Below are 22,646 nucleotides of genomic sequence, written 5' to 3' on the forward strand. Positions count from 1 at the left end.
AAGACTGATTGACAACTGGCATAGATGAAGCACGTGATGCAAACTCGCTAATTGCAAGCGCGACGCTAATACTAACAACCTGCCGAATACAGTACTACACTACTGTATGCGTGTCACACAGCAACAGCAATGAAGAGGGGAAGGGTCCCTCCCCTCGCACAAGAGTCTCGCCCACAAGACCTGTAAACCCTGCCAATCACGATGCATTGGACGCTTGTCTCCTTCAAAGCTTTGAGGATAGCGTCAATCACGATGCTATGGCGCAAAGGTTGCGAGCGCGATCCACGCTGGGAAACGACGAGAACTTTCGTTTGCGCAGATATGTCCGCTCGAACGTTCTACCCTGCGTCTGGTTTCGATGCCATAAGGTGGAGGGAGCCCTCCCAAATGGGCGAGCGACAGCGTATGCTCGCAATTCAGGAGCCGCTCACGAGACGTGTCGAGTGCGAGTACTTGCAGCGCAACGCGCGGACACCACGTCTATGTATGTAGCTGCTGCTGCATGATGTGGACTCTTGCAAATTGAATCTGCACCGTTCAATTATTCTTGCCGAGCCGGCGATTTCGCATCGCGCGCTAGCTGTACGCCGCGCTGCCTACGCAAGATCGATCTGATGCCGGCGTTTAAAATCGGATCTCGAGCGTACCGCAACTATATAGCTGCATGACATGCCGGGTTGTATAGCTGGGTGGACCCTACCTGGCTGCGATCCAGATCATAGGCGATCGCTACGCGCCGAAGACCAGCGGCAACCGCCGGTGAAGGACTCATGGCTGCGACTGCTGTCCAGTCCCCTAGGCCTCTTGGTCACGAGTACAGCCGCAGGGCTGCTCGCATGGTTGGTCTCACCTCCTGCACTCAGGTGTTTGCAATGGAGTGTCCGGCAACTCACGATTTGCTGAGCGGCTCGTCAGTGCAGCTTGAATCGTCTCGCTGCAAGCTAAGCTATTCGGATCATACTTCAGTCGATGCCCCGTCTGGGCGCAATGTGCGAATCCCCGAGGGAAAGCCACGACAACGATCGCTAGTGGCGAATCATTGGCGCTACGTGGACTAGAGTAAAGTTACTTCCGGTACGTTTCAAGGGTGCCCCCTACAGCATCTTCACGGGCTTGGATAAAGGCAATGTTTTGACGTGCGCTGCGCTGTAGTCGTATGTTAGATGATGTGACTGTGCCCCAAATTGCGACTTGAAGGCAAGCGCATGTACGGCATAGTGCATCACCTCTTTGGAATCCAACTTCAGCAGGTGGTGGCCTGTCTTGACAATTTTAGTGAGCTGTCCACAAATTCAATGCTCTCGCATATGCATTGAGTGAGCAGATAGATGGGCTCTTGAGGTGTCTGAGACGTACCAAACCCGCGAGCACCTTTGCGATACTGGACAGACCACCGTCCAAGACATACTTTACAGAAAGCTTCCTTTCTTGGAAACCTCAACGCGGAGACGGCAGAAGGCAGGCTAGACGTGCAGTGGTGTCAATCATCACGTCAGAAGGGGTTGTCAAACACACAGCAAGAAGATGTGCCCAGCAATTTCCCTACTTAGCTCCCTGACTGCTTCGCACATCATGAAGCTCAGTATGTGACTGCGAAGGTGTGGTGATAGAGATTATGGCACTTTAGCAGCGTGAGAAGAGCGAGCAGGAGATGTCTCGACATCCCTTATCTAGGCTACTTGCAAGGATACCCAGATTCGGTCTTCCCAGAACGTCAAGAATCGAACTTCCTTATCTTTGTCACGCTAGCCACACCCATCTGCAATCATAGCATCTGACATCTCGTACCTTGTCTCGCACCCCAGTGCATTCCAACGTCGTCAACACAGACGAGTATCCACTGCTGCACCTTGCCAAGACGTGCGCCACTCCGGATCAGCTTAGCGTCACCGTCATGTCCCACGTTTCGGCAGTAGGAGCACGAGGATCCGGAAGCGCTAGCGGCTCCGTACCGAAGCGCGGGGCTGAAGGATCCAAGCCAAAGCTGGCGATTGCGGGGGCAGGAGTCTCCGGTCTGTACGCCGGCATCTTGATGCAGCGCGCAGGCTGGGACGTCGACATTTTCGAGGCGTCTGCCCGCGTCGGGGGTCGTATCCAGACTCACCGATTCAATGATGAGCAAGACAATTGGTTCGAAGTTGGCGCTATGAGAATTCCTCAATCGCCAGCGCACCAGATCGTCGGCGACCTCATCGACTACTGCAACGTTCATGGGGGAGGAAAGAGTCGACTTGGACCTCTTCAGCGCATCCCTTACGTTCTGGAACATCCTAACAATTTGATCCATGTCAACGGTCGTCAAGTGCGCTTGTGCGACCCAGAAGCCAAATGTCCTGTCAAGCTGGGCTTTCCCGATGTTCCTCCTGCGTACCACGGCAAATCGGCGCAGGAGCTCTTGATGGTAAGTGGTAGACTCGACGCAGCTTGGACTATGCTCGTGGAGACTTGGCGACCATCACGCGAGCGCATCGTACTGACCTTTCTTTCCTCCTTCGACCTGGTTGGATAGTCCGTCTTGCATCCCTTCATCGAACAATTGCACAAGGACTTCAACAAAGGTTTTGAAGAGATATTAAAGTATGACCACCTTTCCTTCCGGATGTATCTCAAGCAGATAGCTGGCTTTCCCACGAGTGTCATCGACTACATCGAGGCACTCTGCAGCCAGTCCAATCAGTACGATCTAGCGTTCACCGAAATCTGCTGCTTGTCGATGGACTTCTTCACTCCAGAATGGATTACGCTCGCAGGGGGTATGGACCGCCTTCCGCGAAGCATGGCGCACATGATAGGTCTCAAGAATCTGCACTTGGGTGCCCCGGTCACTACTATCGAAGCTCTTCCGGACGGCAAAGTCTTCTTGGCTGCTGGCGGGCGAGTAACCGGAAATGTGTACGACAAGGTGTTGCTCGCGATGCCTCCTGCTGCGCTCAAGATGATTCCCAACAGACCTAGATGGCACACTCGCAAAGAGCACGCTTTGCGAGCGATGCATTTTGAACCGCTCTACAAGCTCGGTATTCGCTTCAAATCGCGTTTTTGGGAGAAAGTCGCTCAGCCCTCGTTCGGTGGTCAAACGACCACGGACCTACCATCGAGATGGATTGTCTACCCAAGCAACGGCATCGGAGACCAAGGTTCAGGTGTCTTGCTGCTCTACTCCTGGATGACCGACGCAGCCGCTTTCCTGCCTCTCTCCATCCCAGAGCGTCTCGAGCTCGGCCTCAAAGACCTTGAGAAGATCTACGGTCCGCAGGGCGTCGACGTTCGTGCGGAATTCCTTGAAGCCCAAGATGCTGCTTGGTCATCCAAATGGGCAACTGGTGACAGCATGTTCCTTCCGGGTCGTGAGTGCATGATCCGCCTCAGTAGACCATTAATAAGACCGTTGCTTATCCTTCCCGCCACATCTCCGGATGCAGAATTTTCCACGTTGCACGACGCGGCTGGCCAAGCAGAAGGCAACATCCACTTTGCTGGCGAGCACCTGTCCAGAAGACACACCTGGATCGCTGGCGCCTTGAGCTCCGCTCTGTCTTCCGTTCGAGAAATGACCGGAGATGCAACGATCGAAGCACTTGGCCAGCACACCACGACGGTGAACCCTCAGCAGCCAGAAACATTCCGAGCAGACCCCGAACCTGCAGTAGCTACTGCACAGCACAATGAGTCAACTCGCCCTTCGAACGAGAGGTCGCTAGAGCTCCAACCTGCCCGCAAGCCTCCACTTGCAAAGCTTTAGACAAATCACGCTTTCACGCGACCGCCTATTGAATCACAAACGTCTCCTTTCAATCACATTGACTCACACATAGACACCATAGACGTAAATGCAATCCTATTGACGATCATGCGTTGTTCTTCCATAATGTTGGTGAGCGGACGTCGTCCTCGGCTGCCTTGGAAGTCGACGACTGGACGCCGGATTGGGATTCCTCTACGCTCTAGTCTCGGTCGATCGACGAGGCGGATGGGCTGCACTGTGCGAAGGACACTGGTAATCGGACCAACTTCGATCGTTCGCCGGACAAGAGGACGATCCTGCTCTTCTTGAAGTGTCAGGAGGTGAGCTGGATTTGATGCTGATCATCGACTTCGAATGGCGCGCATTAGAGCTCCCATTGCTCAGACCTGGAGCTTCTTGTAGGCTAGCCGCGGCATGTCGAGCACGTTTGACCGGTGTGATCCTCATTCCATTGTTGCCTTTTGGCCGCTTTTTGATAGGTCGCATCTGCGAGGTATCAGGCTCCGCTTGCTGTGCGGCAACGGTTGCTCTGTCCACCGAAGCGATTGGTGTCGTCTTTCCAAAAATCATTTTGACACCGTTACTGGACGAGCCAAAGTCGTTGGGCGTATATGTATTTGAGGGACTCAGTAGGCTACTGATCGTGGCCGCCGAGGCTCCCGCTCTGATAGTCAGACCAGCTCTGGGCATGGAGGGAGGTCTCATGATACGGCTCGAGGTAGATTCGTTGTTCCCTATTTCCGATCTTGCAGTGCTTCGAGGCTGAGTGAGCTGCCGCGTTAGGTGCGTCGCCGCTCTCGCCTTGCTCATCAAGGTTTGTCCCTTGCTCCGTTGACCGGCGCTCGTCACGCCTGCCTTTGCAGTGGACAGTCCCCTTCTCTTCTTCAGGTGAGACTTTGCTATCGCGTCGTCCACCACGATGCCTCTGGAATCCCTTTCCGCCGTGGCTGCCGCCAGACGCTCTCGCAGACGAGCGCTTGCTGCCTCCTTCGCTTCCTTCTCAGCGCCCAGTTCCCGCAGATACAGTCGCCTCCAGGAGGCGGGCGGCTCGCGGTCATACAACCCCTCCGCGTCCTTCCTGCGTACGGATGCGAGGTCCGCATGCGCGAGACGGCGCCAAAGATCTGCGAGTTTGACACGAGGATGGCAATTATGAGCAGGTGGCGAACGGCGATGGTCGGCCACAATCAAATCGCACCTTCTGTCTCTGACATGATTTGCTGCACAAGCGAGACGAGGGAGCAATGCGACTCAAGTGTCAGAAAGCACCCGCCGCTCTTCAGCCGGATGTGTGCGCTTCAGACTTACTGGAGAATTACCTTCGATCACCATCAGCTGACTTGCAGAGCAGTGTCGTAGCACTGGCCCCGCCAAGCTGTAAGGCATGGCGCCTATGTCTTCAACCACTGTAAAGACGATTAGCTTGGTCACTCAGCACGAGCGCAAAACGGGTGGGGATGATAAGGAAAAGCTCACTGTGGATGTTGCGGCAGATGACTGGATGCATGAGTCAAGAGGTGATGTCAATCGTGAGTCCGTTCCAACAGCTGCAAGAGCAACATTGAAGGTGGAATTTTCCCATCAGAAGCAAGGAAAAGTGAACTCACCCGTCATGGCCATGCTCTTGAGGCTCATCATCTTGCTCACACGGGCGTCTTGCCGCGCTTGCCTCTCGTGCGTTTCCTCCTCGGCAGCAGCGGCCATTGAGGCCATCTTTGAGCTGCCCTCATTGCCCAAGAAAGGAGCAATGTATGCGCCAGGCAGAACCTCGTCGAGGCTGGAGTGGGAAGACTGAGATTCGGTCGGGGGTGTTGCTGATTGCACTGGAGGCTGAGGACCCATCATAGAGGGTGGCTCAGGAGATCGTTTCCAATCCTTCATGGCTGAAATGATATAGGGCCAGCTTCAGTCGGCGCGTGTCAGAGAAGGCAAAGATGGTAGGCCAGAAGTGTGCCACCGCGTAGAGCGGAATCACGAATGAAGAATAATCATGAATGTGAATGGATGGAGCTCTTCAATAGGGAAGGAAGCCGCGCAACAGGTACAAGGTCCTTATTCGCGATTTCAAGATTTCAAGATTAATCAAAATACAAGCGCGTCCATACCGATCACGTGCCCTATATACGTATGCTTGATGGCCCAGCAGGCATCCTCGCCTAGCTGGTCCGCACCCACGTTTGACCGTCCAGCAAATCGTGAATCGAGCGCCCGGGCATAGTGAAGGTCATCTTCCAACACACCATTAGGTTGAGTACGTGGCAGGCAAGCGTCGGTGCCTAGAGCACGATCGACCGATTGCACGGACATATCGCGCATCTTGCATCCGCCATCGAAGACAGAAGAAAAGTTGAGCAAGCACTGTCCTCAAGCAAGTAAAGGTTTCGAAGTTTTGCGCGCGCTTGAAGCTGTACTACACGGTCTAGTGAGAGATTGAAGTCGCACAGCTGGTTCAGCCATCCTTTTTGGCGGTGTTCTTCTCACAGCTCTCCGATTATCGCCTGGCGGTGCAGAGCCACCAGCGCATGGAATACTCCGTCCTCTCGAATAGGGCGTAGCACCTTACCGAAACCCCTTGTCATACAACCTGACACGTCGTCTCTTGCATCGCCCGACAAGATGGCTTACGGGTCCATTTCACGACCGGGCAGGACGCATTCGCTGCAGCCTCGACTCTATCCTCTTCCATCTAAGCTCTCCAAGAGTGGCGGCGCACAGAGCGTGTCGCAGGATGAATGCTACGCCCTTACCCTGCCCTTCAGCGCCGATCTTCGCCCGCCTGTCGCACTCGAGACAGCCATGAGGCAGTGTTTCAACAAGTAGGTATTGCACTGTTGGTTCCTGAAAGTGACAAGACGTCGCCAACTTTGCGACGCTGAAGAGACGATCGCTGACGGCAGCAAGTCGCCTTGAACGAATAGCGAGCTGGAAGCTGGCAGTACGTACCCTCAGAGAGGTCCCATGAGCAGACAAGAATTCAGCAGCTACTTCTTGGCCAACGATTTAATTGTTGGCTTGCTCTTCTCCAAGGCCGAGTTGCAACTGCAACAAGTTCCGATAAATGCCGAAGCTGAGCCCGACTTGTTGGCCGAAGTCTTGACCGAGGCGATTCAGAACACGAGTGACAATGTGTTGGACTTTCATGGGCACTTGCCGACCTCAGGAATGGCGCTGCAGCTGGACGTTGCGAGCCTCATCCAGCGGGTTTCCACCGAAGGGACGGTCGACTGGGAAAGTCGATGGCGCTTTGCCTACTACATCAAGGTCGGTTTCTGCTACGTTGAGGCTTGCTAGCATGCATGACTAATCAGCTCTCTCTCCTTCACTCTAGCCTAACTATCCTGGTCGGTCTTCTCATCTCGTAAGTTCGAGCCCTGCAGAGTCAGGTCTGACCCGTCGCGATGCCGAGCTGACACGCTCTTTTGCATGCTGACTCGTCTCGAACCCTTCATGTTCCGCCATCAGTGCAACGCCGGGTTTCTAGTGCCTCCAAGCGCGAGAGGCAGTGGGTTGGGATCACTAGCAGGTCTGTCTTTTGTGCATTACGGTCCAGCAGCGGGCTACATCGGCTCCATCTTCAACCTGGTCTACGTCTCCAACGTAGCGAGCATGAGGATCTGGGAGTCTTTGGGCTTCGAACAGGTGGGACGAATAAGAAAGGCAGGCCTCTTGAAGACCGGACCGGATGGGACTGAAGAATTTGTGGATGCTTGGATCGTTCAGGGAGACTTCGACAAATTGACAAAGATACAGGAGCAGCGAGCCGCTGAGAGGCTCGACCAAGCAGCTCAGATTGAGAAGAAGACCATCTAGAGCCGAACCGCTTGGCAAGAGATGCAAGCTACTGAATAGATTACTTAGTTGCAAAGGTCTTCGGAAATGTAATTGATGTGTGTGCATAATGGACCCTTGGGAGTATTACTGGGCCACACCTTATCATTGCGACAGCATCTCAGACCCCGGTGTAGGATTGCAGATCTTTCCCTCCTTGCTCCAGTCCTCGAGCAAAAGTCTCAACCTCGTCGTCGCAGCATTAGCCGACTCGTCCTTGACAAAGCCAGCTTTAGCCTGTCGAATACCCTGCTCGAGCAAAAGGTTCCAGAGCTTGACAATCTGTCTTGAGTACACCTGCAAGAGGTTCGGTCCAGCAACCTCAAGCAGTGTAGCCCAGAGAGCGGGTGAGAGAGCGTGATCCGTCATGGGAGGCGTGACGCATCTGGCTTGCCATGTCCAGAGAGCAGAAGGTCGGAAGTGAGCCGGTATCAAATTTAAGTCGAGGGCCTTGCCAGAAGGCGGGATCGTGGGCTTGATCGTGATACACGCGCTGTAAAAGGCAAGAATGCCACACATTCTGGAAGTGAACTGTAGAGAGCTCTCTTCAGGCGATGCGCGACCAATGAGTTTTGCGTGCTCTGCGCTGTCCATGCTCTGGTACGGGAGAAATAGATGAAGAGGACGTGAATCACTGAACACCTCATACGCGCCTGCACGCTCAGCGCGACTCACGGCTGGTCGTTCCGGCACAAAACCCAAGACCCAGCAACACTTTTTCGTCAACCTGGCCATCAAGACCTCTCCAAGCTGAGTGTGCCCCTCCAACAGCAACCAGATGACAACTCGAGCCAAGGGAAAAGCAGTGTCCTGCTTGGCGGTCACTTCTTGCTCTGCCTGACGAATCAGGCATTTGCAGAGGTGATTCAGCATCCATGTGTACGTCTCTCCACCCGGAGAAGCGTCTCGAGCTGCGCTAATCGTGCTGCCGATGTCCATGGTCTACGATTCGAGCACAATATAGAGAGTGCTGAGTCTTCGCGACTTCATCCTGATATCCTGGATGGCAACTTACAATTCGGATGATCTCAGAGCGTGTGTTCGTGAGCTGACCAATCTTAGGCGTGATCGCGCGCTTCGCCTGAAAGCATTGCTTCCGCCAGACGGGATTGCTAGACACGGCAGGCAGGACCTCGGTTTTGATGCGCTAGATTGCGCAGTCATGCAGTAGAACATAAGCATGGTACGAGAGCATCCGCAATAGTCACAGCTGATCGGCCACTCACAGTCATCTCTCGACGCCAACGCTCCCATTCCACCTTTGCTTCTGTCTTCAAAGAAGCTCCCCCGCCTTGTGACTCTACTCTTGCAGCCTCCTCTTCATCCCGCTTAGCTTCTTGAGCCTTCGCAGCTTCCCTAGCAGCCTCCTCTTTCTGTTCTCTATCCATCTTCTCCTTAACCTCCTTCTCCTTGGCTATTAGCCTCTCCTCAGCTTCTCGCGCTTCTTTGGCTCTCTTTTCGGCTGCAGCTTGAGCGGCTCTGGAAGCTGCTAATCGCTCGCCTTCTTCTTTCGCGCGACGCGCCGCTTCGCGCTCTTCATGCTCTATCGCGAGCTCAATTTGCTGCGCAGCGAGGATAAGGTACGACTAAGAGATCAACAGGGGCGATGATCACTTCTCAAGACGAGCAGCGCGGCACTCACTTCCCAAAGCGCTTTTTCCCTTCTTTCGAAAGCTTCTTTCTCCGTCCTCTCCTGCTCTGCTTGTCTGAGACGCAGGCTTTCTAAGAGATTCGTCACGTCTTGGACATCCTCCAGATCCGTCCCTTTGTTCTGCTCCCGAGCAGGAGGAGAAAAGAGCAAAGCGACCGAAGCACTCCTCGACCTTTTCGCGATCTGCTTAAGGATGCTCCGTCTCTCCCGCTCTTCATCTTCGTCCCAGCCATTCGTTTGTGCAGCCAAGTGAACTCGTTGTTGAAACGCGGCATCCTCCTCCTTCGCCCTAGCATTCAGGTGCTGCCTCCGCTCTCCACCTGCAGCGCGAGGTCGAGCGGTAATGGCGGGTCGGACAGGCCATTGCTCCTCTTCGCTATCATCTTCGGAGCCTGTGGAACTCTGATCATCGATCGATCCACCTTCATTGCCTCGAGTGAACCAAGATGGAGATTTGCCTCGACTTTGCTGACCAGGACAAGAAGCAGCGTGGACGGATCGACGGGGGAGACTGGGAGTATCAATGGGTGAAGAGGGCGGCTCTGGTGAACTTGCCGTTCTTTGAAAGCTGACGGATCTGTCACGGCGTGCTGAGTTGGAGGCGAGTTTCGCAGCAGACGAGCTCCGGAGAGCAGAAGGTGGAGTGGTCAAGCTGCTGTAAAGCTCATCGCCATTCAACGTCAGATGAGAAGAGCTTGCCCTGTCGTGAGCTGCAGAGAGGCTGCTGCTGTACTCTGCTCCGCCATGCCGTCTCGGCGTGAGCGGGCTCTGCGATCCAGCGTGGACGTATCCATCATCAAGACTTGACAGGCTAGAGCTGCTGGAGGATGAAGAGAGGCCAACGCCGTATCTAACCATCATTGAGTCAGTGAACCGGATAAATGCGGGTAAAGCCGCGGAGGGATGGACTATGCAGCGCGATGGTCCGCGAGACTTGAGATTTCTTAGTCGGCGGGTCGATTACCGTTGCGATGGTCACGGCGAATATGAGACTGGCTAACTAGGCAAAGAGCGCAAGGCTGCCGAAGCAGGGCGAATTCGACGAAACGTCCGTGAGGATCAAGTGGACGTACTGATGCTGACGCAGATGCAGAGGCGAAGGAGCAGCTCGCGGCGAATAAGGCTGAAGTGTGGGGCGATGCGTGATCTTGGACGGATGTGATGACGAAGATGAACTCGAAGAGCTTGGCTATAGTGTACGATACAGTGGTTGCTGCATCGATCGCTCGACTCGTGCCGTGTAGCTACCGGTATATAGCTGGTCATGGACCATGAATAACATCCATCCAAGGCAGCACATGACGGGAACAAGCGACGCGGTGATTTCGTCCGCGAGAGACAGCACGTGACTTCTCTAGACCAGCCTCTCTCTCACAAGGCGAAGTCATTCACATTCTGATTCAAGTTTCGTGATTCAAATTTGATTTCTGATCAAGATCGACCTTGACTTCAGACTCATCAAGATTTGATTTGGACCTCATCAACTTGGACTCACTGCGACCAAAATACCGACCGTGGAGCATTTGTAGCTGCACGAAAGACTGCAAGGACTTCTGCTGTCCATCAGGGCTCTTCATTGGGAACAAAAGCTTTGCGCTGAAGCTTACTCTTTGGCGTGGGAACGGCAAGAGCCACAAGGGGCGTGTATTGCTCGCTGAGCTTTGGATTAGCCAAGATGATGGACAATTGAAAGCCTCGCCTACAAGAAACCACACCACTCCGGCCCTGATGCAGATGCAGCGCGGGATTGCGCTTGTGTGCTTGGCATCATGAAGCTTTTGTTCGACAAGACTGGATCCGTTGCGCACGTTCCGAGCAGGCTTCACGAGCGAGCAGCGAGCCAGGTCAAGCAGCACGAGCACGTCGGTCGAGAGTGTGATGGAGACACCGCAACGACCCGACAGATACCTCAAAGTTCTGTCGTGGAGGCAGATCCAGCTCCCCCCGTCCATGAGGACTCGAAGTCGTGCCCGCCAGTGTGGGCAGAAACGAGGCAAGAGCTGTGCGAGACGTTGCAGTACTTTCGCTCCTACCATGGAGGCTCTTATGCCCAAGGCGCAACACCCATCAACTCCGCGCTGGTCAATAAAGCTCGATCGAAGGCGGACAGCGTGTTCAGAGATACAGTGCCGCTGGGTTACTTGCTCGGGGCATACGGCAGTCAGAGAGATGCTTGGGCTTCAGGTGGCAGAGTCGTAATTTCGCACGGGCAAGTGATGCGTCAGACACCTGATCCGCGCCACTTCATGAAAAGTCTTTGACCGACGATCGCAATCTCTGCCCCTCAATCATGGTGCACAGAGGCGGGAAATCCGTCAGCGAACCTGGGGATGACACGATAGATCAATCCTTGCCTCCAGATGACACATCACCATCTTCGGCCAAGCAAGCCCTCCCTTCGCCAGCATCAGACCCAATTCAGCGCTTCAGGCTGGCAGACGATCAGAGCGAGCACGACGGGAGAGTGGCGGGACTAATACAGAGCTACGAGCAACGCAGGCCCATCGTGCTCATCTTGGCCTCCGACTATCCTCTTTGCGACTTTCAGCATCCTTGGCCCTTTGCTGTGCTTGGCTGGTAAGAGAAGCACAAGCGACTGCTGCCTTTTGTGCATCCCCTCACATCCGCTTCCATGGCCATTTGCCGAACTTTTCAGGTATCGGATCACACTGGCTTGGCCCGAGAAAGAGTCTGGTGTGGATGGGAAAGAGGGGCACGTGAGATGGAAGTTCCGATTTGAGGTGAGTGCTTCAGTAGGCACCCCCAGAAGTGGAACCATCGCACCTACTCTGACATCTGCACTTCCATGCTTGCAAAAGTGGATCGGCGCTCAAGGCGCGCCATGGTGGCTTGAAACGCCAGCCCGAGAGAGCCCAGAGCCACCAGCACCCTCAAAGGAGGTTCCTGCTGAGTCGCATTTGCAAGACAGTATTTTAGCTAGAGAGGACACGGTCGCCGCAAAACGGGCAGCATTCAGTGACGTAACCCGAAAGGTACGCCGGAATGCCGCCCTCATCTCTCTGTACACTCCCAGCCTGTGCTACGATCACTCGACGATCAAATGCCGAAGCTGCAACAGGGACTCGCCGACCGTCTATCGCGTTTGGTTGTGTCTCAATACAGGCTGTCCCAAATTTTGGAAGGTGAGCTTGAACAACGCTTGTTGAGCAGTGCGGTGTATCGCCTGGGCGGCTCATCTTTTGACAGTGGCAACAGAGACGTGATGGCGCCAGATCGCTCGATCCCGTCTTTTCCCAGCTTCGATTCCACGAGACCTTTCTGTGCACCACTGAAAGAGATCAAGAACAATTTCAGATCCCTTTCGACGTGGCACCCCCCCAGCCGAGCTCTTCTAGTATACAGACAGCAGACGATATACGAGGCTGGCATTGCCCCAGGTGTCATCGTCTGTCTGCGCGTCAGTTTGCGCAGTATCGGTTTTGTCCCACGTGCTCCAACATCAGGGTGCCTGAACTAGAGCTGGTGCCGCTGCCGCTTGTCAGTGCGCTCACGCCTTTGATCGAAGATGCAAAGGTGCATTCCCATGCTGGTATAGAGACCAGCACCCGACGCACTGAAGACGGACTTCAAATCACTACCTGGGCGTTACCGATGTGTCTGGGCGGCGGTAGAATACACGTCGTACAGCGCGAAGATGGCGCCGAAGTAGAGGCCGATGACATCTACATGCTTTCTCAGCGATCGATTACTTCGACAGGAGTGAACGATGAAAAAAGTTGGAAGGATGTGATACGATTCCGCAGACATCCTCTGACTTGCCATTCGATGAAGAGCACCCTGCTGAGCCAGCAAGTGAGAGCACACGCTGATCGCTACAGCGCAAGCAGGTTGCAGAGGCTGACGCTGCACACGTGCAATCGGCCCAGTTCACGTTCAACTACGGCGCAGAATACAAGGTGAGTATATTTGCGCTGTAGACACTCACAACCAGCTTGTTCTCCAGCTTAATGCTTCCAGCCCACCGTGCGACGCACAGCACGCCGTGAAGCTAGACACGACCCCTATGGAACAAGCGCCGCAGAGCGCCAAATCTGCAATGGCGTTAATAGAAGCTCGGGTGCGCGCTGCGAACCTCTGCAGCAAGCAAGAACCTTTCAATGAGCTGTACCCCGTTCGATACGTTGAAAGCCAGCAAATGAACTATCACGACGATGGGGAACCTGGTTTGGGACCTGTTGTCGCTTCCCTTTCGCTCGGAGTCACTGCAACTATGAGCTTCAGGCTCAAGGCTAAGTATGCTCGGGGAGGACAAAACGATGTGACCAAAACCATTCATCACCCCGAGTCGAGCACGACAGCTTCACATGTCGTTTGGGATAAACCGATCCAGGAGCAAGTCAAAGAAGAGGTCGGAGAGGTTGCTGGAGATTTCACAGAATGGCACACGACGTTGGATATGGAAAGTGTGGCTCAAAATGCCTTGTTGAATGCTCGTTCTGAACCCGAAATCGATGCAGAACAGCGTCTCGAGGCGATGGTCGAGGCAGAGTGCGCCATGTCCGAGGTGCCTCAGATAAGCCAACACAACCGTGTACTGCTCAGCGTGCCGCTCAAACATGGGAGCGTCTGCATACAAGAAGGTCACCGCTTGCAGAAATTTGTGGAGTGAGCGCGGCACGCTTAACCACTTGGAGCACGTTCGAGCTCAGCTTCGCTGACATTTGTGTTCTTTTTGTCTTGTGCGCACAGACACGCTGTCGAGCCTTTGTCGGCGACTGGGAGTAGCGGGGCAGGGGGACTGAGGTTTGCATTCACTGCTCGGGCAATCTACCCGCGCAAGTCGAAGAAAAGGCCGCGGATCAAACTGCTGCTAAAGCCAAAGCCAGAGCACGAGGAGGTGGAGAGCGCTGCCTCACGGCAGCAGCAGCAGCAGCGGCAGCAGCCGTCCCCCGGCCAGCAGCAACCGACAGCGCTTGAGCAGAAGACATCGTTACCTTGCAAGAGATTGGGGAATGACTACGAGAAGAAGCTGCATCGGAAGAAGAAGAAGACGACGGGTCTGCACAAGATGCCGAAGGACCTCATGAAGATCTCTTCGTTTGTGCTGGGCAGCACGCGCCGGCCGACATGAATCACGGAGCCTTTCTGGCCGCACCCGTCGCAGGCCCGCAGAAGCCTTCAGCTTTTCACGCTCTGGTGGTCCGAAATTTGTCCGGGGGAACTTCAACGAAGTGTGAATATTTGTGTTAGGGGTCAAGGAGCTCGAAGATGACCCTGGCAAGTGCCTCCGCTGCAGTGCGCGACGAGAATGACATTGCCTGTTGATGAGCGAGCTGTCTCTCCCTTTTAGCTGGTGGATAAAACCTCCTTCGCTATTCTGCAAAGAGCGGCGGTCTCAAAGTCGGGCATGTGCGAGCAAGCATCTTGCCCCAAGATCAGCATGGGCCCACTTGCGGTGTTTTGAAGATGCCAAATCGCGTCGAGTGTGAATCACATCAGGAGACATTCGTTCCGACTAGGCATCTGCTACGTTGCATCTTTCATGACTGAGTACCTGTCTCGTGTCAATCGGCAACTTTCAGCTCTGCCATTTCCAACAGGTGTCTGCAATCTTGCCTCCACCTCAACAGATCCACCGCCTTGTCCCTCGCCACCCACACGCGTTTTCTCTCCCGCGTCTCCGGCCAATCATCCAGCACACCTGAAATGCCATCGATCAAGACCTCGTGCGATTCGTAGATTGCGCGAGGAACGAAATCGGAGGAGTTGGGATCGGAGACGGGAGATTTCTTGTGCGCTTTCAGGTCGGATACTGTCTGGGCATGGGGCAGCGTTGCAGGCTGTGAAGGATGAGGTAGCAGTCCAGCTTTGAGGAGGATGCGGGTGATGCTTCACGTCAGCTCAGGGTTCGAGTCAATTGGCTCCATGTGAGCAGCGAACAGTCGCGGGACGAACCTTCTTCCCACATCTCTCTGATCGCAGCTGCTCTGCCCTGCTCTCCCTTCTCCACTCCGCCCTTTGGAAGAACCCACAGACCTGCATGTTTGCGACTCGAGACGAGACAGATCTCGGCTTGTGATTTGGTGAGAGCTCCACCAGACAGGGATGGGTACCGATATGGGATGGCGACTGCTACCTGACGCGGCTGGGAGACCATGCTGACCAGGTTAGAGTGACCTGAAGATCAACGCAAGAGATGAGTTGACAGTCTGACTAGATGCCTTGCTGCTCTGTGTCCATCGGAGCGCGCACCTTCTCGACGCTGACAACAGTCGCGACTAACAGTGTGAGTGTGTCGCGGTCGCGGTCAGGGCCAGGGTCGCGATCGTACTGATGATCGTATTGAGCAATCTTGGCTTGCACTCAAAATTCGTGACTCTTGAATTCGTGTCCATGCGAACTTTGCGTCAAAGTCTTTATTGAGTGCTTGAGTGCGAGTGCGAGTGCAACCTGACAACCAAACATGGGATCGCCTCCACCTGATGCTCCCGCCCCTCGCCTTGCGAGCTTCAATCAGAATCAAGATGCGCGCGTGCGTCACGTGTGCAGTGCCAAGGCTCGCGGCTCGAAGTGGCGGCCGCGCGGTGAGGGCATGCAGCACGCTTTGTATCTTGGAGACCCCCACACACACACAAACACAGCGCGGAAATCAACGCTGCATACGCCTTTCTCTTTTCGACCACAAAGACCACCCTTGGCCCCAACCTCGCCACTGTGGGGAATTCTTCTTTCCGTCACGGAAGCAGCTTGTTTGGCTGCTACCAAACTTCTCCGGTGACTGCACAAAGAACTGCGGCTGCTTTCGTACCGGATTCAGAACAGCACAGGGAAGCCCTCCGCTTGTCCGGCGCGAAGCAACGATCCTAGCTTTATTGCCTGCTGCACCTTTCTGCATCTCAGAAGTACCAGCAAGGCCAGCTTGAAGAGTTTACAAAACTACATCTGCGAGCTCTGGCGCCTGCAAGATGGCACGCTCGATCCGACTTGGTGCGCAGGGCGCAGGTGCAAGTCGACCTCGAAGTCGAGCTCAAAGGCTTCTCTCCATCCTCGCCTTCAGCCCGTTCATCCTCGTCCAATCCCTTTTTCTATTTGCCTGGATCACGTTGCTCCGCATGCATCTCAATCGTGACTGGTCCCGAGCCAATTCCATCTTCTTTCTATTCATCGACACTACGCTTTCCACCTTTTTTGTCGGCTCTGCCGCGGGCTGCTTCGCGATTGCGGTGTTCAAGAATCCTGGGACGCCAAAGTGGGATCAGGAGACCGATGTGGAGGGAGGACGAGAAAGAAGCCTCCCAGCTCGTGAAGTAGAGCGAGAACGGGATGGCGAGGCTGAGGCTGGTGCTCAGCAGAATAGCCGTCATCCAGGTATCGAGGTGGAAACTGAAGAGGAAGTAGAAGGCGACGGGGAATTTGAAGGACCCAATGCACCTTTGCTCTCAGCACCTGAAGGCTCGGTAGATGCCAGGGGCATGCTGGCCATGCGTCTCATGCCTGGTGCACCTCGCCTACCTTCCCGCACTGGCCTGGTGCAACTCGAAGAGACGCTGCAGAGAGCGGGTGCGAGGGGACAGAAGAAGACCACAGCACGGCTGGGTAACCTGCAGGTCAAGAGCAGCACAGGTCAACAACGATGGTGTGCCAAGTGCAATGCGCCCAAACCTGACAGAGCTCATCATTGCTCCACTTGCGGCGTGTGCATATTGAGGATGGATCATCATTGTCCCTGGTTAGCTTCGCGCTGCGTAGGTCTACGCAACCACAAGGCCTTTTTCCTCTTTCTCTTCTACACCTGTCTGCTTTGCCTATGGACGAGTCAGGCAACAGCACGAGCTCTGTTGGACTACGTCTCCAGTGAAAAGGATGGATTTGAAAACTCTCCCTTGAGCTGGGCCATACTCTTCTTTATCGCATTTGTGTTTGGTATCGCCTTGATCCCATTTGCGGGCTATCATGCTTGGCTCATCTGCAGAAACAAGACCACGCTAGAGTCGATGGAAGGAAGCGGAAGGGTGCGGCTACAAGCGCAACGTGCGCCAGGCAGAGAGAGCGTCACGGAGAGGCTCAGAAGGCTAGCTGCTGAGGATGAAGATCACAGGCCAGAGGAACACTCGACCGGCCAGACCTCATCCGACCAGTCGGGACAGGAGCGGAACAATGAAGAGTTGACGAGAGAAGAGAGGAAGGCGTTGAAACGAGCGGGCAAGCTCAACATTTACGACTTGGGCGCCTCGGAGAATTGGAAGTTCATGATGGGTCGACGATGGTTCATGTGGTTCGTGCCTACCGGAGAACCGTGAGTTGAGGCCCTCTACGAGACGCAATACAGCTCGTTTGCGGTCCATTGACGTTTGCTTGCCACATGTTGACATGCTATTCCTTTGCGGCGAATGCCCCCAGAGACTCGGACGGGCACGCATATGCGGTCAACGATATCACGCTCGCTGAATTGAGGAGGATCACTTCTTCGATCCGGCAAAGAGGAGCATCGACGCCCGCCAACGCTTCTTCAAGCTTATTTCACATTTCCTCTATCCGAGGCAAGGCACGAGAATCGCCTCTTCATTCTTCCCGCAACAAGGTTCAAAGCAATCCCCTCTCGGACTCGCCTGGTCCCGCTGCGACGCGTCAACCACGCGGTCCTGCGAGGAGCGCTCATGGCGTCGTAGAGTGGGGCGCTCCACCTAGAAAAGATTTCGTGCTTTACGATGTCAACGATTCGGACGACGAAGGTGGAGGTCTGGGAACACCAGGCGAAGCGGACGAGGTATCGGTTTCCCTTTCACGCGATCCTTTTGCGCCCGCGACCGACGATCACCAGACATCTGTGGGAGGGGACAATGTTTGGAGGTGACATTCGATGGTTTTCTTGCGCACGTGTTTTGCCCTTTGCACGGGACACGAAGCCTTGATCGATGCGCCGAACCCCGAGCTTTCGAATTGCGCGTTCTTGAACCGAAGCGCCATTTTTTGGTGTAAGGGGCTCTGCCAGCAGACGATAGCAAGTCATGCTGAAAGATGTTGAAGCGAGATGTTCACGCATTCGTCCGAGTCTCAAGCAAGACTTGACTCGGCCGCGCACCAATATTGTGGACCGGGCCTTTGCCTGGTCAGAGGTCAACAACCGCAATCTCAGCAATGGCATCTCAAAATACTGCTCGCGTTTTTTGGGACCAGGATTCACTCACCTGCAAGTCCTTCCAATTGCAACCAGTTGCACACGGGCTCTTCCCTCCCACCCAGAGCATTCAGCAAATCTTGAGCCAACACGCCACCGAGTATGGCACAAACCGGACTCAGCTCGCCCGCATTGGCTGGGTCATGCGCTGCCAAGAAAGTGCTTAGGTAGCAAAGCATGGCACCGATGTTGAGCACTTTTAACAAGACCGGCAACAGAGCTTTCCGATTCGACAGCTTCTCTCACCTAATGAAGGCGTTCTTGTCTACACCTTGCTGCTCGAAAGCTGATCGTTGAGAGACTCCCTTAGCTTCCAGCAATTCATCGATCTCGCTCGTGAAATCTTCCACCCTCGCCGGCACTGTTCTTTGCCCGCTAGCAAGCTGTTTCGATGTATACCTCCAAAGTGCTAGGGTGCGGTTCAAAAGGCGTTGTCAGTGGGCTGCTATGACCTTGATCAGAGCTCCTCTGTCGGACTCACCCCACGTAGCCCAAACTCCGGGAGATATTCTGACCCTCTTTTTACCCTTCCAATCACTGGCGAGGGCTTGCTCCAGAGTCACAAATTCTTGTATCCTCTTCTGTTGCGTCTTCTCGGATGTTTGCTGAGAAGGCTGTGAAGCCTTGTTCCGCTCGTCGGGCGGTGGCTCTGCGGCCTGTGGCGTCGACGTCGAAGCTGCGGAGGCTGCTTGTGCACTTGGTGCTGCAGTGCTTCCCGCAGCTGCGGGACGGGTTACAATGTACTCGTGGCGAGGCCCGAGATCGGAGAAATAGAAGCCGCCAAAGCCTTGCGATGAGCACAAGTGAAACGGCAAGCCTAATGTTCGGGCCAGGTTGTTCAACTCGATCTGAGAGATTCCAGTCTGCGTCAGCTTGAGTCGGCAGCCAGTGGCGAAAGATCTTGCTCACCAGCCTTTCTTGCGTCCAGCTTGATGTCGAATTTGTGGAAGACAGAGTGACGACTAGAGAGTTCACGCCCATCTGGAGCAGCGGGTGTTTCGAGACGCTATCTTTGCTAGCTCGCAGAATGGAGAAGTCTGATGTCGTCTCCAGCTTGACGAGGGGGTTGAGGGCTTGTATGCGGGGCAAAGCAGCCGTCGCTCTCTAGCAGGTGGGATGGGGCGTCAACATGCGTCAAATAATCAAGCGCACTGCCGCAGGTCTTTCAGTGCTGCACCCACATTCACGCCAATCTCGTCCTCCCTCAGCAAGAACCCCGCGCTCAAGTCTGCGGGCGTGACTAGGCCTTCATCGAGAATCGTCACTTGTCCGACCCCGGCCAAGACGACATTCTTGATAGCTTCGGTGGCCACGCCGTGCAGATTGACAACAAAGATATGAGACCGACGCATACTGCACAAGACATCCCCTATGAGTGTCCCAAACACTGACAGGGATCTGTCGGTCACAACCAGCTCACCGATTTTGCGCTTCGAGACCCCACAGCCTGATTTGCCTATCATACAATGCAGCTTCATCTGCGAAAAGGGGTGCCGTCCTCAAGTTAGCAAGAGCGATTCGTACCGGCTGCCGTATCCAGCTTGAGCATGCCGCAGGGGTGGTCTGGCCCCGTGCGACGCCAAGGGGGGAGGGGTGCACTGAAGGGACCTGCAAGACTCACCTTCATCAACACCTTCCCGACCGTCGCGCGCTGATTCCAACACGACACTCGAGGACTTTGAAGCGTTTCCCCGGCCATTTAGGGCAGCATCGGAGCCACTAGGAGCATTGTTGGTGCTGTTACTGTTCGTGAGCGCGGCCACATCCACGTCGAGTGCGGTAGCGAGAGACATGATGGTAAGAGGGCTTTGCCGGTCGGCACCAGGGGACCGCAGTAATGCAGGTGATAGGCGAGGAATATGTTGGAGGGGGATCAAAGGACCTGACTTGACCAGATACTGTAGACCGGCGCAAGCTGTCTACATGCGATCTGCGAATCAAGCAGATGCGTGGTCAGGTTGCTGATGAAAGTCATGCTCATCAATCACTTTGACTCAGACTATTCACGATTGTGATTGATCGCCTGCGACTCCAGCTACCAGACTCGTGACTTTTGGCACGCCAGCCCCGCAGATTTTCAAAAAGCCGAGGCAATCGCGCTAGCAATGATGAATGGCTGCAGGCGCGTCCGTGCACCGCATTTCTTCTCGTGGCCGTGCGCCTCTACACTTGCAAATGGCCTGCAATCGCAGCTCGATCGTGGCAACACTCGATCGTGACTCACAATCTTGACTAGCAACTGCCCTCGCTACACTTGCGACGCTGGCGTCATCGTCATTTGACTGGAGCTGCCAGTCGGAGACCCTGTCACCACCCGAAAGACTCACTGACTGACTCTCAAGTGGAACGATCCAGGTCCTGAGCGGTCAGTGGCCAGGGCTAATCACGTCAAAACTCGCGACACAGGCAGCACCTCGCACACAGCAATCATGACAAGTCCCTCCCGTCCGTGGGAACCAGCGACGCAGCATCCTTTGCTGCGCATCCCAGTTCCGGCGTCCTTTCTTCTAAGTCCCTCTTACTGCATTCCGACGCTGCTTCTACGATTCCCACCCGCCCTTTTCCCAGATTTGGACGCTCTCGCTCGACAAGATCTGGTGCGCGAATGGCAACATCTCAAGCCTGACGAGGACGAGGTGGTCAGAGTGCTCGGCGATGGTGCAAAGGGCATAAAGTGGGACGAGGTGGATGTTGAGAGTCCGGTAGGATGGAGTCTTGCAAGGCTCAACTTGAATTTCGAGACTCAGGACAGCTACACGACTGCACAATCTACGAGCCAAACAGTTGTGGCTCAAGATGGATCCACATTCAAGGTGTCGTCAGATACCGATGTCGCGAGCGCCAGCACGTCTCAGTCTACCGACTCCTTGAAGGTTCCGCTGGCATTAGAAAGACGAGTGCTGCTGGTGCGGCTCAAGCAACTCGACCCAGCAGCGCTAGGCTCAGACGAGAGGTACGACGATGAGACACTCCCTATTCAGCTCAACGCCAGGTACCTGCCCGCATTTTCTGCTCAAGAAGACACTCCGTCAAAGTCCGCGACGGGAAGCGCAGAACATGCCTCAGGCTGGCTCAAGCAGATGTGGAATGTTGTGCGAGACCCCAAGAAGGGCAACTACCTTGATGTCGAGATCAGAAGACCCGAATTCATTTGGGAATGCGGCGATGGCGTGGATAAGGATGTTGAAGCAGGCTCCCAAGCAATCCTAGACGAGGAGGCACTCAGCGAGGAATTCGGGGTATGGTCAGCAAGTGAGTACTTCACCCGGTCACTGATAATGATGCTTGGGTTCGAAGAGTAGACGAGGAACTTGGCGCTTTTGTCTGTTACTTCACATTTGGCACAGGTGGTGGGCGACTGACGACGCTTCTTCTGAAATTGCAGGCACCGCCGACCTGCTCCCATCTCCTTACGCCCATTTCAACATTCACTCGTCCAAACTCCAGAACACCTCGACGTCCGTGCTGCGCCTAACAAAGTCATTTCACGGCGAAGGTGTGGCACCCAGGTTCCATCTCGCCTTGCCAGCCGGAGATAGCGATCTCTACGAGCTTGTCAGAGATATGACGGTTGGAATCACCATTTTGGCGACTGTTTGGATCCTCCTCAGCTTCAGTAAGACGATGAGGCGGGTCAAGACAGCCGAGAGGAAAGCGGAGAGGAGAGCAAAGGGAAAGACTTTGTAATGCTAATGTCAAATCGAGTCAACTTAGGTCGCGCCCCTGTCTCTTCGATTTGACCATGCATCGACGCTCACGAGGTGGGCATCGGCAGCTGCAGCGACAAGAGCTGCAGCGAGACTTGGTCTGACCAGTCCTCCACACACAACTCGCACACCTGCTTGCGATCACTCTGGCTCAATAGTGTCAAGCAAAAGCCACTCCTGAATCTTGAATCTGATTTGGTTGTGATTCGTTCGTCAATATTCTGTTGCGATATGATTAGTTCTTCTGATGCTGTGCTTTCAGCTCGGGACTCGGCGCCTGATAGTAGCCGACAGCCGACTGCTCTCAGTCTTCGCAGAGTGTGAATGTCCACATTTGCGAGCTGGCCTGGCTCGTCATGCCCGCGGCCAGAGTTGCATGGGATCAAGTATAGTCTACAGCAGTAAGTACAAGCACGGAACAGAACGGATACCAAGCAGATCCTTTGTGCACGAGTAGCGCTCGTACGATCTATGGGTCTGGTGGCGGGCGGGCTAGCTGACAATGTTCGAGATGTGTAAACTTTAAGACGTTGTTTGGTCACGGCCCGCGCATACCTGTGTACATTCAAGATGCCC

The 22,646-nt window shown here is 54.7% G+C and overlaps 9 protein-coding genes across 9 annotated transcripts; 5 read left to right on the forward strand and 4 right to left on the reverse strand.

Annotated features, from left to right (window-relative positions):
* Positions 1 to 1,524: 1,524 nt before the first annotated feature.
* On the forward strand, positions 1,525 to 3,742 carry IE81DRAFT_331096 (hypothetical protein; the record flags this gene model as incomplete). The annotated part of the gene is made up of 4 exons (XM_025515224.1): positions 1,525 to 1,582; positions 1,806 to 2,401; positions 2,510 to 3,347; positions 3,423 to 3,742. The coding sequence occupies 4 exons, from the start codon at positions 1,525 to 1,527 to the stop codon at positions 3,740 to 3,742; spliced, it is 1,812 nt and encodes a 603-aa protein (XP_025368375.1).
* A 67-nt stretch (positions 3,743 to 3,809) lies between these two features.
* IE81DRAFT_367679 (hypothetical protein) lies at positions 3,810 to 5,748 on the reverse strand. Its single transcript, XM_025517100.1, has 5 exons — positions 5,353 to 5,748; positions 5,222 to 5,242; positions 5,054 to 5,151; positions 4,944 to 4,965; positions 3,810 to 4,869 (listed from the first exon to the last, which is right to left on the reverse strand). Exons 1-5 carry the CDS (start codon positions 5,624 to 5,626, stop codon positions 3,938 to 3,940), a joined length of 1,347 nt encoding a protein of 448 aa, XP_025368376.1. The 5' UTR covers positions 5,627 to 5,748; the 3' UTR covers positions 3,810 to 3,937.
* A 225-nt stretch (positions 5,749 to 5,973) lies between these two features.
* IE81DRAFT_324829 (hypothetical protein) lies at positions 5,974 to 7,635 on the forward strand. The gene is made up of 4 exons (XM_025514339.1): positions 5,974 to 6,561; positions 6,664 to 7,006; positions 7,074 to 7,103; positions 7,208 to 7,635. The coding sequence occupies exons 1-4, from the start codon at positions 6,362 to 6,364 to the stop codon at positions 7,553 to 7,555; spliced, it is 921 nt and encodes a 306-aa protein (XP_025368377.1). The 5' UTR covers positions 5,974 to 6,361; the 3' UTR covers positions 7,556 to 7,635.
* On the reverse strand, positions 7,580 to 10,485 carry IE81DRAFT_367681 (hypothetical protein). The gene is made up of 5 exons (XM_025517101.1): positions 9,216 to 10,485; positions 8,800 to 9,135; positions 8,589 to 8,720; positions 8,249 to 8,515; positions 7,580 to 8,170 (listed from the first exon to the last, which is right to left on the reverse strand). Exons 1-5 carry the CDS (start codon positions 10,083 to 10,085, stop codon positions 7,679 to 7,681), a joined length of 2,097 nt encoding a protein of 698 aa, XP_025368378.1. The 5' UTR covers positions 10,086 to 10,485; the 3' UTR covers positions 7,580 to 7,678.
* Positions 10,486 to 10,993: 508 nt separating this feature from the next.
* On the forward strand, positions 10,994 to 14,316 carry IE81DRAFT_348566 (hypothetical protein; the record flags this gene model as incomplete). The annotated part of the gene is made up of 8 exons (XM_025516275.1): positions 10,994 to 11,419; positions 11,479 to 11,801; positions 11,881 to 11,965; positions 12,044 to 12,367; positions 12,441 to 13,037; positions 13,112 to 13,141; positions 13,222 to 13,850; positions 13,935 to 14,316. The coding sequence occupies 8 exons, from the start codon at positions 10,994 to 10,996 to the stop codon at positions 14,314 to 14,316; spliced, it is 2,796 nt and encodes a 931-aa protein (XP_025368379.1).
* A 226-nt stretch (positions 14,317 to 14,542) lies between these two features.
* Positions 14,543 to 15,526, reverse strand: IE81DRAFT_324834 (hypothetical protein). The gene is made up of 2 exons (XM_025514340.1): positions 15,141 to 15,526; positions 14,543 to 15,051 (listed from the first exon to the last, which is right to left on the reverse strand). Exons 1-2 carry the CDS (start codon positions 15,340 to 15,342, stop codon positions 14,750 to 14,752), a joined length of 504 nt encoding a protein of 167 aa, XP_025368380.1. The 5' UTR covers positions 15,343 to 15,526; the 3' UTR covers positions 14,543 to 14,749.
* A 531-nt stretch (positions 15,527 to 16,057) lies between these two features.
* On the forward strand, positions 16,058 to 18,128 carry IE81DRAFT_185126 (zf-DHHC-domain-containing protein). Its single transcript, XM_025510737.1, has 2 exons — positions 16,058 to 17,481; positions 17,586 to 18,128. The coding sequence occupies exons 1-2, from the start codon at positions 16,151 to 16,153 to the stop codon at positions 18,037 to 18,039; spliced, it is 1,785 nt and encodes a 594-aa protein (XP_025368381.1). The 5' UTR covers positions 16,058 to 16,150; the 3' UTR covers positions 18,040 to 18,128.
* Positions 18,129 to 18,220: 92 nt separating this feature from the next.
* Positions 18,221 to 20,156, reverse strand: IE81DRAFT_348569 (hypothetical protein; the record flags this gene model as incomplete). Its single annotated transcript, XM_025516276.1, has 8 exons — positions 18,221 to 18,291; positions 18,374 to 18,525; positions 18,610 to 18,772; positions 18,845 to 19,211; positions 19,273 to 19,467; positions 19,545 to 19,716; positions 19,784 to 19,841; positions 19,985 to 20,156. 8 exons carry the CDS (start codon positions 20,154 to 20,156, stop codon positions 18,221 to 18,223), a joined length of 1,350 nt encoding a protein of 449 aa, XP_025368382.1.
* A 402-nt stretch (positions 20,157 to 20,558) lies between these two features.
* IE81DRAFT_324838 (hypothetical protein) lies at positions 20,559 to 22,282 on the forward strand. The gene is made up of 2 exons (XM_025514341.1): positions 20,559 to 21,615; positions 21,749 to 22,282. The coding sequence occupies exons 1-2, from the start codon at positions 20,793 to 20,795 to the stop codon at positions 22,048 to 22,050; spliced, it is 1,125 nt and encodes a 374-aa protein (XP_025368383.1). The 5' UTR covers positions 20,559 to 20,792; the 3' UTR covers positions 22,051 to 22,282.
* The last annotated feature ends 364 nt before the right edge of the window (positions 22,283 to 22,646 follow it).

The sequence above is a fragment of the Ceraceosorus guamensis genome, assembly GCF_003144195.1.
Source record: "Ceraceosorus guamensis strain MCA 4658 unplaced genomic scaffold IE81scaffold_47, whole genome shotgun sequence".
NCBI classification, from domain to species: domain Eukaryota; kingdom Fungi; phylum Basidiomycota; class Exobasidiomycetes; order Ceraceosorales; family Ceraceosoraceae; genus Ceraceosorus; species Ceraceosorus guamensis.

What these genes read in the sequence shown, in the direction of transcription:
- IE81DRAFT_324838 (XM_025514341.1), top strand. Translation starts at nt 20,793, where the DNA reads ATGACAAGTCCCTCCCGTCCGTGGGAACCAGCGACGCAGCATCCTTTG. An exon ending in ATTCGGGGTATGGTCAGCAA is followed by an intron (nt 21,616 to 21,748) that starts GTGAGTACTTCA and finishes CTGAAATTGCAG; the next exon opens with GCACCGCCGACCTGCTCCCA.
- IE81DRAFT_324834 (XM_025514340.1), bottom strand. Translation starts at nt 15,342, where the DNA reads ATGGTCTCCCAGCCGCGTCAGGTAGCAGTCGCCATCCCATATCGGTAC. An exon ending in CAGAGAGATGTGGGAAGAAG is followed by an intron (nt 15,052 to 15,140) that starts GTTCGTCCCGCG and finishes TCCTCCTCAAAG; the next exon opens with CTGGACTGCTACCTCATCCT.
- IE81DRAFT_185126 (XM_025510737.1), top strand. Translation starts at nt 16,151, where the DNA reads ATGGCACGCTCGATCCGACTTGGTGCGCAGGGCGCAGGTGCAAGTCGA. An exon ending in TTCGTGCCTACCGGAGAACC is followed by an intron (nt 17,482 to 17,585) that starts GTGAGTTGAGGC and finishes GAATGCCCCCAG; the next exon opens with AGACTCGGACGGGCACGCAT.
- IE81DRAFT_324829 (XM_025514339.1), top strand. Translation starts at nt 6,362, where the DNA reads ATGGCTTACGGGTCCATTTCACGACCGGGCAGGACGCATTCGCTGCAG. An exon ending in ATGAGGCAGTGTTTCAACAA is followed by an intron (nt 6,562 to 6,663) that starts GTAGGTATTGCA and finishes TTGAACGAATAG; the next exon opens with CGAGCTGGAAGCTGGCAGTA. An exon ending in CTGGTCGGTCTTCTCATCTC is followed by an intron (nt 7,104 to 7,207) that starts GTAAGTTCGAGC and finishes TTCCGCCATCAG; the next exon opens with TGCAACGCCGGGTTTCTAGT.
- IE81DRAFT_367679 (XM_025517100.1), bottom strand. Translation starts at nt 5,626, where the DNA reads ATGAAGGATTGGAAACGATCTCCTGAGCCACCCTCTATGATGGGTCCT. An exon ending in CAAGAGCATGGCCATGACGG is followed by an intron (nt 5,243 to 5,352) that starts GTGAGTTCACTT and finishes TCATGCATCCAG; the next exon opens with TCATCTGCCGCAACATCCAC. An exon ending in AATCATGTCAGAGACAGAAG is followed by an intron (nt 4,870 to 4,943) that starts GTGCGATTTGAT and finishes TCAAACTCGCAG; the next exon opens with ATCTTTGGCGCCGTCTCGCG.
- IE81DRAFT_367681 (XM_025517101.1), bottom strand. Translation starts at nt 10,085, where the DNA reads ATGATGGTTAGATACGGCGTTGGCCTCTCTTCATCCTCCAGCAGCTCT. An exon ending in GGGAAAAAGCGCTTTGGGAA is followed by an intron (nt 9,136 to 9,215) that starts GTGAGTGCCGCG and finishes CTCGCTGCGCAG; the next exon opens with CAAATTGAGCTCGCGATAGA. An exon ending in TTGTGCCGGAACGACCAGCC is followed by an intron (nt 8,171 to 8,248) that starts GTGAGTCGCGCT and finishes CTCCCGTACCAG; the next exon opens with AGCATGGACAGCGCAGAGCA.